Here is a 14,364-nt window from a genome sequence, read left to right as displayed (position 1 = left end):
AGAGACTGTGTAGCCCACAAAGCCTAAAATATTTACTATTTGGCCCTTTACATAAAAAGTTTGTGACCCCTGCTCTTGAGCATTAACATGTATTGCTCTTCATGAACAACCTTGTATTATTCAAATTTTCTAAAACAATAAAACTTAAAATAAGTTAACCAAGCAAACTTCGTTTGTTTAATACAATACTCTAAAACAAGCATTTTGATGATCTCCTACCTGACACTAGATATTTCTGCACAATTTAAACGTCTGGGGGATGAATACACAGGTTGTGTAGGAAGGTCGGAAACATCTAAGGCATTAGCCTGGATAGGGGCGGAGCATAAAGCTGAAGGATGTGGCCTGTAGATGACACTTGGTGAGGTAGTCTGCTCTTGAGTTCCTGGTTCATACACACCAAGAAGGTCTGGAGAAGTAGGTGAAGCGAGGTTTACTTCATGGAAGCCTTCCAAGGGGTCATTAGCCATAGCAAATGCCTCATCATAGGATAACCTATGTTAAAAAAGCAGGAAATTATTTTGAGATAGTGACATTTAAAATTAAATTAAGATGTATATTTATAAAATGTGTTTAACAGTCCATTATAAACTATAAACTTACAACGAAAAGAGACAGCAAAGGAAAGAAACTACATTTAAAATTTATTAAGTGATCTCAGACAATAAACACTACAAAAGGCAAACAATCTGATTCAGAATAAACTTGAAAGTGATGGCTAACACTGTTACAGTGAGTAATTAATAAATATTTAACAATGAGGAAGGAATAAAAATTTGCTTGATTTTTTTTTTTTGCGATACGCAGGCCTCTCACTGCTGTGGCCTCTCCCGTTGCGGAGCACAGGCTCCGGACGTGCAGGCTCAGCAGCCATGGCTCACGGGCCCAGCAGCTCCGCGGCATGTGGGATCTTCCCAGACCAGGGCATGAACCCGTGTCCCCTGCATCGGCAGGCAGACTCTCAACCACTGCGCCACCAGGGAAGCCCTGCTTGATATTTTTAACTTTGCTATCATATGTGACTTTGGTTAGAATAAGAAGAGGCAGTAAAGATAGAGACACATGTATGTAGTTCAACTAACTGTTCTGTTCTGCCTCATACTGGCTCTGACTTTGGATGAGTCTGTGTTTTTTTCTTTTATTCTGAAATAATTTCAAATTTACATAAGAGTTGCAGAGCTCCTGTACATATTTCACCCAGATTATGAAACTGTTAACATTTTCAAACCATTTGAGAACAGGTTTTAAGCATGATGCCCATTACCCCTTACTATCTCAGTGTATATATCCTAAGTAAACCATCACCAAAATCAGGATGTTAACACTGATCACTATTACCATCTAAACAACTGACCCCAATCAAAGTTCACTGATTATCCTAATAATGTTCTGGATAGGCCCAAGATCCAATCCAGGATAATGCATTACATTTCTCTAAGCCTTAAATTTCTCCTCTAATGGGATGAGAATGGGAATAATAATATTGCCTCCCTTCTCCAGGTTGCTGTGAGGATTAAGTCAGACAATCCACATAAAGTATTTAGTAGTGTACTATGTAACTGGCACAGAGTACAAATAAACATCTGTTACCAGTCAGCTGTTAGTAATAACATGTATGCTTCAGTTTCTCCATCAGTAAAAAATATTTCATGCAACTTCACAATTATATAAAAAATTTACATGAAAACTAAAAAGTGTACCACTCAAGTTTTTCACTTGAAAAATATAAAGAAATCTTATAAACCTTTACTGATTTCCCACTGTCTATAGCATAAATTCCAAACCTGTTATCCGGAAAATCAAGGTCTTCTACGATCTGAATCCAATCTCTCTTCCCAATTTTTTTCTTTCCTACAATAGTACTTTGATAATCATGACTAATACTTTCCCAGAACTTCAAAAAATTCCCAAACACAAGCACCAATATACCATATAATTTCATCATAAAATACAAAAAACCCCCACCTCATTCATTAAACTGAAAAATTTTACTCTCACACTCAATAAAAAAAGCGTTGAAAATAAGACAAGTAAAAGTAGTAAGCTACTTTTTATCTAAGAAAGGAGAAAATACAAATTTATTTATATATATATATATAATTATATATATAGTTTTTCATATGTACTTATATTTTAGAAATGGAAGGATACACCAAAAACTAATTTAAAAAAAAAAAACTGTTACTTTTAGGAAAGGGCGAGAACAGGAAGAGGAGACAGGCATAAAAGCTATACTTTTCCAAATGTACCCTGCTTTGTAGATTTGAATTTGAACTTGGAACCACGTAAATGATAAAACAAAATTAGATTTTAAAAAAGAATATCTAAAAATAAAACAAATGAATCTAGCTGTGTACTAACATGGTAGTTTTAACCAACATCAAAAAGAACTATTTCAAATGATTTTAAAACATAGTAATAAAACTGTATATATCCCTAGTGGAATATACTCTAAGGTCAAAGGAAGTTAAAAAAATCATACACTATTTTCAGTAATCATATTAGTAAGTAATGTTGATACTGCTATTCTGAAACTATTATAAAAGATAAAACGAATTACATTAATATCATTCAGAACTAAGATTTTCAACACATGAGAAAAGAGATACAAATACAAAATCAAGGAATTTAAAACTCTGAAGTCCTAAATTTGAATCAGAAATATCAGGAAATTTTTTTTTTGGCGGTACGCGGGCCTCTCACTGTTGTGGCCGCTCCCGTTGCGGAGCACAGGCTCCGGATGTGCAGGCTCAGGGGCCATGGCTCACGGGCCCAGCGGTCCGCGCATGTGGGATCTTCCCGGACCGGGCCACGAACCCGCATCCCCTCATCGGCAGGCGGACTCTCAACCACTGCGCCACCAGGGAAGCCCAGGAAATTTTTTTTATTTAAAAAGATGTCTACCTTTATCCACTGAAAAGGTATAACAACAGCAACCAACTCAGGAGCAATGAGTACCCCTTGTACCCAGAGTAATACCATTTCCTATGAAAAAAGAACAAGGACTCCTCGGAGAAATGGCTGATTCCAAGCCCGGGGCAGTAATGTACAAAAAGTCCTTGCAGCATCTTGTTTTACCAGGAAGCAAGAAAGCTATCAAAGACTACTGGAGTGGTATCAAAAGGACTCCCACTAACCAAAAATGGGACAATCTGAACATCAAAAAGGATAATACCTGTAAAGAACAAAAAATAATTCTAAACCCATGAGTTCATGATTATACTAAAAATAAGACAAAACAAAAAAATCTCACTGGTCCCTTTTTTTTGCGGTATGTGGGCCTCTCACTGTTGTGGCCTCTCCCGTTGCGGAGCACAGGCTCCGGACGCGCAGGCTCAGCGGCCATGGATCACGGGCCCAGCCGCTCCACGGCATGTGGGATCTGCCCAGACCGGGGCACGAACCCGTGTGCCCTGGATCGGCAGGCGGACTCGCAACCACTGCGCCACCTGGGAAGCCTCTCACTGGTCCCTTTTGATCAGTGCGATGGAACAAATTCACTATTTTGCAAACTGGTAAAATAAAGGAAAGAATCCAGTATTTAGCCTGACTTTCCTATACATTAAAGAACTAAATAGTTTATGAGGAAAAATCCTTCTTTTAAAAGAATCCCATTTAATAAATATAACTTTGCAATCCTAATGAAATAATGAGTCTAGGCAACACTTATCAATAACTATTAAAACCCTAAGGTAAAACCTGGGGTACTTTATAATTAATGGATCAGAATGACAGTACCTGAACTCACTGATGACATTATTATCACAAAAAGGGAGAAAATCAGACATTATGAGAATTATGTGGTAAAACAGGAAATGAACACTACCACCATCCATGAATCATTCTTCCCCCCCACTAAGAAAAAAAAAGTTCCCAATCCAATCAAGCCTTTAGGTCTTTATCAGTTTATAGGAAAGAGGCTAGAGGAACATACTAAAAATAACATCTTCATCAGTTTATAGGAAATACAGAGCCTAGAGGAACATATTAAAAATAATACCATATGGGGCTTCCCTCGTGGCACAGTGGTTGAGAGTCCGCCTGCCGATGCAGGGGACATAGGTTCGTGTCCCGGTCCGGGAAGATCCCACATGCCGCGGAGCGGCTGGGCCCGTGAGCCATGGCCGCTGAGCCTGCGCGTCCGGAGGCTGCTCTCCGCAACGGGAGAGGCCACAGCAGTGAGAGGCCCATGTACCAAAAAATAAAAATAAAAAAAATAATAATAATACCATATGGACAAAAACAGCAAAATCTAAACCTTGGGAAACTCTTACAGGATAAACCACCTGGTTTTTTCAATAAATAAAAGTGGAAAAAAAGAGGGAATTTATAAAGAAACTTAAGAGACATAATGAAATATAATATATGGACCTTGTTTGAATTCTTATTTGAATTAGCCAACTGTAAAATCATATTATAAGACAATAAAGGGAACTTGAACACTGGATATTACTGATATTATTATGAATTTCTGTCCATTTTTAGAGATAATGGTATGATGGTTACATAAAAAAAAAATTCTTACCTTTTAGAGATACACACGAAAGTATTTATAGATAAAATAAAATTACCTGGATTTGCTTCAAAATAATCCAGGGGGAGAAGGAGGGTATGGGGAGCTGGGCCATCAAACTTCCAGTCCCCCCCAGTCACACAGGATTATAGGGTGGTTTCTCTCATAATAACAGCTAATATTTACTGACCATTTACTAAATATCAGGTATAGTTCCAGCCCATGTACAGTTGAGGAAGCTGCAGCTTAGGGTAGCCAGTATTAAAACCTATGTCTGGGACTTCCCTGACGGTCCAGTGGTTGAGATTTTGCCTTCCAATGCAGGGGGTGCAGGTTCAATCCCTGGTCCAGAAGCTAAGATCCCACATGCCTCACAGCCAAAGAACCAAAACATAAAACAGAAGCAATATTGCAACAAATTCAATAAAAGACTTTAAAAATAAATAAATAAATAAAACCTATGTCTGTTGGACTCCAGAGTCCTAGCTCTTCACCACCACACCACACTACTACTACTAGAATTGCTTTGCCTTTCCACTGTTAGATGGTTCATGTAAATATGTTTCTCCTTAAGCTGAATTAAAATCCATCATCCGGACTTCCCTGGTGGCGCAGTGGTTGGGAGTCTGCCTGCCGATGCAGGGGACACGGGTTCATGCCCCAGTCTGGGAAGATCCCACATGCCGCCGAGCGGCTAGGCCTGTGAGCCATGGCCGCAGAGCCTGCGCGTCCGGAGCCTGTGCTCTGCAACCGGAGAGGCCACAACAGTGAGAGGCCCGCGTACCGCAAAAAAAAAAAAAAAAAAAAAAAAAATCCATCATCCCTGCAACATCCACCCTATTTTTCCTATAAACACTCAACTATTCTTTCAACAAATATTCATTGACAGTCTACTATGTGCCAGGCTCTGGGGAAAGGAGATGATAAATCATCTCTGCTCCCAAAGAGTATCAATATAGTAGGAGACACTGACGGTGGCAATGATAGTGTGATAAATGCTATAGAATATGCAGAGGCTACTAAGAGACCACACAGGAGGGACACATAAATCAGAAGGAAAGGACTCCCAGAAAAGTGAAGCCAAAGAAAAGACCCAAAGAAGAGTAGGAAATAATGAGAAAGATAAACCCCCTGGAAGGACTTTCCAGGTATGTCTAAGGTATGAAAGCAAAGTATTTACGGAAAATACAAACGTTGCATAAACTGGAGCACAGGCTAGGAACATAAGAACCAAACCTCAAAGAGAGGCAGGTCTGAATTCTGCTTCTATCAAGTTACTGGGCCAACGTGTGCCTAGGTTCTCTCATCTAGAAATCTGTAGCTCGGTTTTCTTCCTCACAGGGTGAGAATTAAGAGAGAAATGCAAGTAGTATTTCGTAGAGTAGAGCACCTCTGAGCAGTGCCTCTACCTACAACACATTGTTTAAATTCCAGTCACTCCCGAAAAGGAGATTATTTTAAGATTAAATGTAGTCCCTTTATCAAGCATGTGAAATTTCCATAAAATGTTTAGCTTAGCTGGTAATGAGCTGCCAACCAGACTGAAAATCTTTTGCTCTTTCAAATAGTACATGGAAGCTTTAAGATTTATTTTGTATTCAGAGCTCTTATATGAATAACAAACTATTTTTAAGCAGTAGTACTCTTTGCGTTAAGTAATAAGTAATGTAAACTTTTTTTTTTTTTTTTTGCGGTACGCGGGCCTCTCACTGCTGCGGCCCCTCCCGTTGCGGAGCACAGGCTCCACACGCGCGGCACGTGGGATCTTCCCGGACCGGGGCACGAACCCGTGTCCCCTGCATCGGCAGGCGGACTCTCAACCACTGTGCCACCAGGGAAGCCCAGTAATAAGTAATGTAAAAAACTAATTTCAAGTGGAGATTATCCCAATTCATAAACTAAACTTGTCAAAGATCACTAAAAATGAGTAAAAAGGACAACAGCATTAAATTCTTATGGGTGAATTACCAACACAGCTTGGATGGCTTTATTATTACTCAGCTTTAGGTAATAAAGCTGATTTCCAATTTAAAAAAAGTTGATCAAAACCATTTGCTTCTGATTTCTAGTACGCATCTCATGTTATTTCTTCTTTGCAGAAGTCAGCACTATCACAGCAAAAACAGCAGTCAATATTTACTGAAAGTTAACTATGTATCAGTTAACTATGTGTTGTTAAGAACTTCACGTGTATTAACTCATTTAACGAATGCCTAGAAAAAATCTTAATGATTTATATACTTATTAAATATATTTTATACATATATTATTTTAGTATAAAATAAGTGTACTTAATAATTTTTATCAATTATATTTATTCTAGTTGGAATGGAAGATGTCTGCCAGCTTCAACTCCTCAGGGCACATGCTGGTACTAAGTTCTGAGAACACAGATATGAAAATGGACTAAAAAGAAGGTGCACAGCCTATCATGAGCCACTAAATGATTACCCTGTGGGTTGCGGGGGAGAGGAGGAAGAGAATGTTTCAAGGAGAAATAAAATATAAGTTAGATTTGAAATGCTGAATAAGAGTCTGTAGGTGGGCTAGGCAAGGAAATACGACAGGACAGTCAAGGAATAAGGGTTTGGCACTGATGAAACTAACCAAAAAAAAAAAAAAAAAAGAGTGACAGAAAATCAGGCTGGAGAGGCAGATATGCGACAGATAATTAAAAGCTTCATTTAACATGGAAACTGCTACTTGGAGTTTATCCAAGAGATTCTCAGATCTATGTTTTAGGAAGTACAGATGTACTGTGATGTCATGAGAAAAATGACTCCCGAGGACTTTAACTAGAGAGAGGAGACTAGAGGCAATTGATTAAGAGGTTATTTCAACAGGCTAGGCAAGAGATTATGAAGGTCTGATCTAATGCCAAGATCACACATTGCAAATGAGGAGACGGAGGCATATTAATCTATATATATGAAGAACATTCAGAACAATTCATTTATATTTCTACATATACACACACATGCATTACGTTATTACATTCTATATGTGTGACACATACACATATACATTATGTACATTATTCTGTTATTCCTCACAGCATCCCTTTGAAATGATTCTTATGTCTATTTTACAGGTATAGAAACTGAGGATCAGAGAGATTAAATTAATTTTGTCGAGGTCAAACAGTCAATAAACCACAGAGCTAGGATTCAGGTGTCTGACTCCAACACCTGACTCCACTACATCTAAGAATCACTTAAAAGGTAAAACTGATTGGAGGTCAGGGGTAAGACTCAGATAAAGGTTACATCAAGACAGAGGATCTCTAAGGCAGTCTTACCCAACCAACCGTAAGAAGAGAACAATACAAATAGAAGAATCCTATTTAATCTCTGAACGCTTGTTTAATTTCAGAAAGAAAAAACTAAAGTTTCTCTAATGCACTGCTATTGAAATGAGCATTTGCTATTACTTTGTGTTCTTTCTGGGTTTTTTCCTATATTCTCTCTGCTATCATCATTTCCTTATCTATTCTGCTGCCCTGCTGGGGTTTAAAATAAATACTCAGCCCCTTATAGTTCTTGATGGGGAGAGGAGGAATAGCATGTAAATAAAAATCAACAGAAGCCTGATTTTACTATAGTGGCCTTATGTATTCAAAAACAGTGTGGATATTTGATACTAAGGAATTCGTGTTAATTTTTTAAAGTGTGTCATAGTATTGTAGCTAACTGCCCTTATCTTTTAGAGATACATACTGAAATATTTACAGATGAAATTATACAATTCCTGGAATTTGCTCAAAATAGTACAGGAGGGGGAATAATACAGGGAAGTATATGGGGCAGGACTGACCGTTGCTGATGGGCTAGATGATGGGAAATTTGAGGTTCATCATACTTTTGCATCTACTTATTGTATTTTAAATTCTCAATAATTAGAAAGTTTTGAGATTTATTCAAATACTATATAAAGGAAGAAAAAACAAAACAAAAAGGTGTATATATAAAAAATAATTTTCTCATTAACTTTCCCTATAATTATAAAGTTGGTTTTCCAAACTAACATTTTGGTTGTAGCAAAAAAAAAAAAATTTCACATTTACATTTTAGGAAGCAGTCTATGTTTATAAGTGTGAATTTAATTCATAACCCAAGGGAAATATTAGTCAGGTGGTCTGTCAAGCTCACAATCTTCCCACTCTAATTAAAACAGACCACAAATTAATTTCCATTTACTAATTCCACAGGATTTAAATGTACAACCTAACATATTGAGAGATGTTAGTTATTGCAGATTCTTAAAATTATAGGTTTTCAGAAAATTCTCAGAACTTACTGGGTTACTAACACTGTATTTAATTACAAATTCTTGGAACAAAAATGTAAAAATTAATTGTTTTCCAGGTTTCTTCTTCTTAAAAGTGTAAGCCTCTTTATCTTATGTATGTAAGAATATATGTCAACTAAATATTCAATAGGCACTGAAGTATATATTGACTGGATAAATAAACAGTAAGACTCTTTAGAGAGGGAATAAATAGCAGAGCAGCGAAGAGTAGAGATAGTGACTCCCAGCCACCTTTAAAAATTAGAGATAAAACAGCAAGTACCCTGTAGCAAGATTGATGAAACTGAATTTTTAAAGTTTGGGGAAACCTGAGCATTTGATCAAACAAGCTTCAGAAAACCTTTCTAGTTCAGATTCTGTTATTAACTGGCTGTGTGAACTTGGGCAAGTCACTTAATTTCTCTGAGCTTCAGTTTCAACATCTATAACAGTGGTGTTATCTCCCCTGCCTATATTTGAGGAAATCAAATGGCTTAACTGTCAATGTAAAAATGTTCTAAAGATTGTAAAGCATAACACAAATGTATAATATCTATAAAGACCTAAGAAGGAATAAATGATGGGGAAAATAACAAGAGCACAGAAAGGAGTCTGTCTTACAAAACAGAAGGGATCCTTGTTTATCCTAGATAAAGGCGAAGGAAGGGGAAAACAAGCCCTTCTGAGGTACAGTGTTCAAATGTAATTCTCTTCCCAACAGGAAATTAATTAATGCACATTTACTTACTGTTTTTCTAACTTACTTTAGTTGTTCTTTTATACTTTATCCTGATCTGTCAATCAGATGCCCACAAACAAATACTCAATACTATTATCTGGACACATCAAATGACAATTCACTTATTTAATTGGTTCTAAGCTATCATCAGTATGCTCCTTTACAGGTGTTAACTATAAGCAACAAATCTCTCAAACTTGAACTATTTCAATAATTTCCATTCTTTTCCCTCTGATCTAAGTAATCTTAGCTTATGGTTACAGCTATGAAATTTCGTGTTGTTGATATCCTAAGATAAATCAATATTACTTTTTCACTTTTTTCTATATACAATTGAAGCTTATGAAACTACCTCATTTAGCTTTAAGTTGAAAGAGAAAGCAGAAGGGAAACAGAGCTGGCAAGTTAATGTTACCTGTTGTAAGTAACCCCTCCCCTTCCTTTAGTCCCCTCAATTCCCACTTTGAACACTCATTTCCATTTCTACTGCTAGATCAATTTCAATACATCCTAACATTTTTTCTCACTGACCATCCATCACCAAACAGCACAGTATCTACTGGGTTCCAGGCCCAATGCTAAAGCTATAAAATGGGGTAAGATGAATTAAAGCCCTGCCTCCAAAGCATGTGTACCCTAGAAAAAGACACCTCATTGTCAACAAATGTTTACAAACAATGTAAATATCAAAATAAATAGCAAAATAGAGGCATATACTCCATGCTTTGGAAGCATAGAAGAAAAAAAAGATACGTACTACATGGCAAAGGTAAGGGCAGCAGTACAGGAAAAAAAGAGAAACTAGCTAGAAAGGAGCTTTCAAAAACTCAGATATTTTATTTTAGGATATCAGGTGTATTTAGGTAATTCATTTAGTAACCAATTTACTACGCTTTGTTGAACTACACCTTGACTAGCACTATATAGGGCAAAGGTTTAGTTTGAAAAGGTGCACTCCCCTCAGAATATCCTCAAAGCTTTCCCTCAACACGCAAGTACCTCTACCAACTCATCCTTCCTTCCTCCCCACTCTCCAACTATTCTAGCACTGTGTCTTATCTGGCACTAATTAAAATTACAGCAACATATGTGAAAGTGCTTTCTAAATTTTGAGGAACTTACAAAAGATATGGGAATGATTACACAGCCCACCTTCCAGATGCCTTAAAGTCTTTCCTTTAACCCCCACTGTGACTTGCAGAGTAGATACTCAATGAATATTTGATTTAAAAATCTCCAGTGATACATTAAGAATTACTTATTACACCAATATTAAGTATCTCATAAAAGCTAAATTAAAACCAATTCTTCAGTATTACAACCTATGCATGAAGAGGTAGTAGAGTGTAGTGGTTAAGATCATGGACATCAAAGACAAACTACCAGACTCCTAATTTAGCGCCCTCACTTAATTAGCTTTGACCTTAAGCATCCATCACCTTAAGCTCCATAACCACTCAGTGCCTCAACCTTCCCAACTATAAAATGGGATGAAGTATTACCTAATTCCTAGGTCACTGTGAGAATAAATGAGTTGGCATAGTGTTTACACCAGAACCTGATACACCATAAGCTCTAGACTCCATAGTAGTAGCAGCAGTGCTGGTTATCACCATCATCAGAAAACTTGGATATTTTTTAACCAGAAATACAAATAATAATAACACTTTTCATCTATGTGTCTTCTTATAGTCACAAAGCTCTTTTACAGAAGGTGTAGTTCAGGAATGGAAGGAGCAAAACAGGTAGGAGTTCCATTTGGGGCAGTCACTCTCAGTGTTTAATCCTGGCTCTGCCATTAGGCAGCTATAGGACCACCGACAACTAAGTAACCAGAGGCAAGTTATTTCACTTCTCTGATCCTCAATTTCCTGGTTTGTAACATGCAACAACACCATCTATACTCCAGGAATGTGCTGAGGACTAGAGGAGTCAAGGTACTTGAAGTAACAAGCAGGATGCATGGCACACTGTTACGTTAACATCTGTTCCTCTCCTCCACCTCCCACGTGGAGTATCTCATTTAATTCTCATCCCACCATTATGAAGTTCATATTAGGTTGAGCCATATTAAAAACAGCTGAATACTGGCAAATTCATATGGTTCAACCTAACACTACATCCATTTACAAATGGAGAAAATAAGCTCAGAGGTTAAATGCTTTACTCAAGGTCATATGCACGGTAAGTAATGGAGCTAAAACTTTAAAAATAGACAGTTTTTCATTAAAATTGGTTCAGCGAGTCCTGCTCAGAAAGGGAGGGGGAAAAAGGTTAACTACAATAATACATGTGAAACTACTGTAACCTACAAGTTTTTGTTCTGCCATATCAAAAAACAAGATGATGATGTAGATTGTCTTCTAAGACTCTTTCAATTTAAAAAATTATTTGTAGAGTGTCTATGCGTATGTTGCAGAGGTTGAGGGTTTAGTGAAAATTAAAGGAAAATAATATCATCAAAGGAAGCACATGCATAACTACACCAATTCAAAAAGTACAGCTGGATCTAATTAGAAACTCCACGAATTAGCAAATTCACAAAGCAGCTGAACATCAAATATCCATCCTGGTGAAAAGTCAGAGGTATTCCATACCACAGATAGGTGTTCGCCAAACACACAAGGAAGAGTTATACTAAATGTATCCACTTTGGTTCACAAAGGTATGTACCAATATATAATATTACTGAAATGGAAAAAGAAAAAAATGAAAAGGCTTTTCTTCTAATAGTAAGACATACACTACTGTAGTAAAACTGTATAACTGCTAAGTTTATTTCTATACATTCCACAAGGGCTTTAGGATTATATCACATAAACCATATTTAGGATACGTGTCTGTCCAAACATGAAGTGTCCTATCAAAATGCACGGCACTAGTAAATAAATAGCAAATGTTAACAGGACAAGGCCTCATAAAACTGGTGGAATATTTACCAGTATCAAATATTTACTACTATTGGTCTACAAATCTATTCTGCCTCTTTTCTCCTTGAAGCGCCATTCACCATTTATTTTCTTTAAAAGGGCAAGAACAACAAAATACGAATGAGGATAATGAACAGAAACCAGGTCTTTCAACAGATTTACAATAGAACGGTTTTGTTTTTAATCCTCTTATCGGCCTCTCCTCCAATTATGTAATCATCCCACGGCAAAAGATTACATGGCTGTTTCCCTACCCTGCAAGGGATAAGTTGGAGGGGGAAACAGAAGAGTAGGAAACAGGTACCCTCGGAATATGCTACATTTCCACGAAACTAAACTGCCTCTTCGGAATCAGTATTAACTGAGCGCTCTTAATTTTCAAGACCTTACCCTTTAGCCATTACAGATTTTTTTTCTTTTTTAAATCCCATAACAACTGACAACTCTTCACGTGCTGCAGATTCCACCTACCACCATCACTTCCAGAGTCCATTAAGCTCTCTTTTCCCCGGGCGGTCGGAGCGAGTTATCCACGCTGGAAGGGCTGTGTAATTACAATTACGTCTGTGCAGCTCGCCTCAACTCCCCGAAACAAAAGTCAGGCTGAACTGAGCTGCCTCCTAAGGCGCGATCCCGGGTGCCGGCTCTTGCCCACCAGGTTTCGCCGAAACCTCCCGAGGGTGACCTCTACGCCTCGACTCGGTGCCCCGCTCGCCGTCTCCGGTCCACGCCTACTGCCTCGCCCCGTCCAGCGCCGGCCTCCAGACTTGTTCGCGAACTCTCCTTACAGCCCCCTCCGCAACCCCGGGGCCCCAGCTCCCGGCCGCGCGCGCGCGCCCAGCCGACAGGTAACCGGGCACCGGGCTCCCAGCCTCAGCACTCGGAACCGCGCAGTTAATGAGTAACGCGCCGGGGCCCGGAGGACAGGGGACGAGCCGCCGCCGCCCGACGCCCACCAGCGGCCCCAGGGGGCGCCCAGATGCTCCGAAGCGCCGAACCCCCGCCGCCGCCGCCGCCGCCGCCGCCGCCGGGGTCCCGGAGCCCGCGAGCCCAGGCGGGGGAGCGTGCTCCCTGGGCCAGGACAGTCGGCCGGGTCTCCGCGCGCCGCGCCCTCACCTGCACCTGCCGCGGCCGCCCCTCCAGGCCGACTCGCGGGCGGCGGGCGCGCGGGCACCGAGGGGGGCGGTGCTCCGCGCCCCGGGCCTCTCCCTCCCGCGGATGCACTCACCTGACTAACCCACCGCGGCCGCGGCCGGCGCTCAGGGGCGCGCGCAGAACCGCACACAACGCGCGCCGAAGGAGTCACAGGCGGAGGAGAACGGCGGGCCGACGCCGCTACACTCAGCCGCGGCGGGTGCACTACCGGGGGGCAGCCGCCGAGGGAGCGCGGGATTGCGCCTGCGCCGGCAGCGGAGCTGGGAGCCGGGAGCGGTCCGGCCCCGGGGAGGGAAGGCGGGGATGGGGGCGGGGCGGGCGTGGGGCCGGTGGGGCCGACGCGCTCCCGCGCCCCCTGGCGACAGCCGGGGCTTTCGCAGGTGCCCGGCGCGGGCCCCAGGTGCCTCAGCGGGCGGTTTCCTTGGGGACAGGGCGAGCTGGCGCTAAGCCTTGTTGCCCTGGGCTCGACAGGCAGTCTCGGGTTCACTTCGAGTGTGTTGGGCTTTCCAGGAGTCGGAAAATGAACCTTCGATGTGAGTTGAGGACAGCTAGAACCAACCTGACACACGGCGTGCATATGTACCTTACAACGTGTGTGGGTGTGGGTGCGCTCGTGCGTGTCTGTTGTCTCTGGGGGGATGGATGGGAGGAGGGGTAGTCTGATAGAACCTAGATTCCAGCATTCTAGCAGCTGCTAGAGCATTCGAAAATGTCGTTTCTGCACCTGCCTTCTCTCATCT

At 40.5% G+C, this 14,364-nt stretch overlaps 1 protein-coding gene across 3 annotated transcripts in view; it reads right to left on the bottom strand.

The window, feature by feature from the left end:
• Positions 1-13,810, bottom strand: part of RAB3IP (RAB3A interacting protein) — a 50,732-nt gene extending 36,922 nt beyond the window's left edge. The window contains exons 1-2 of one of the 3 annotated variants that reach the window (XM_082850763.1): positions 13,698-13,810; positions 220-495 (exon numbers count right to left, since the gene is read on the bottom strand). In XM_082850763.1, coding sequence (XP_082706889.1) covers positions 220-470 — 251 coding nt within the window. In that variant the 5' untranslated portion in view covers positions 471-495; positions 13,698-13,810. Of the gene's footprint in view, positions 1-219; positions 496-11,851; positions 12,410-12,940; positions 13,299-13,697 lie in introns of those variants that run through there. The other 2 variants (XM_082850764.1, XM_082850765.1) reach the window with 2 other exon arrangements.
• Between the last annotated feature and the right edge of the window lie 554 nt (positions 13,811-14,364).

This window comes from Leucopleurus acutus (assembly GCF_964270905.1).
Source record: "Leucopleurus acutus genome assembly, chromosome: 11".
NCBI classification, from domain to species: domain Eukaryota; kingdom Metazoa; phylum Chordata; class Mammalia; order Artiodactyla; family Delphinidae; genus Leucopleurus; species Leucopleurus acutus.
This window is presented reverse-complemented; position numbering and strand designations above follow the sequence as displayed.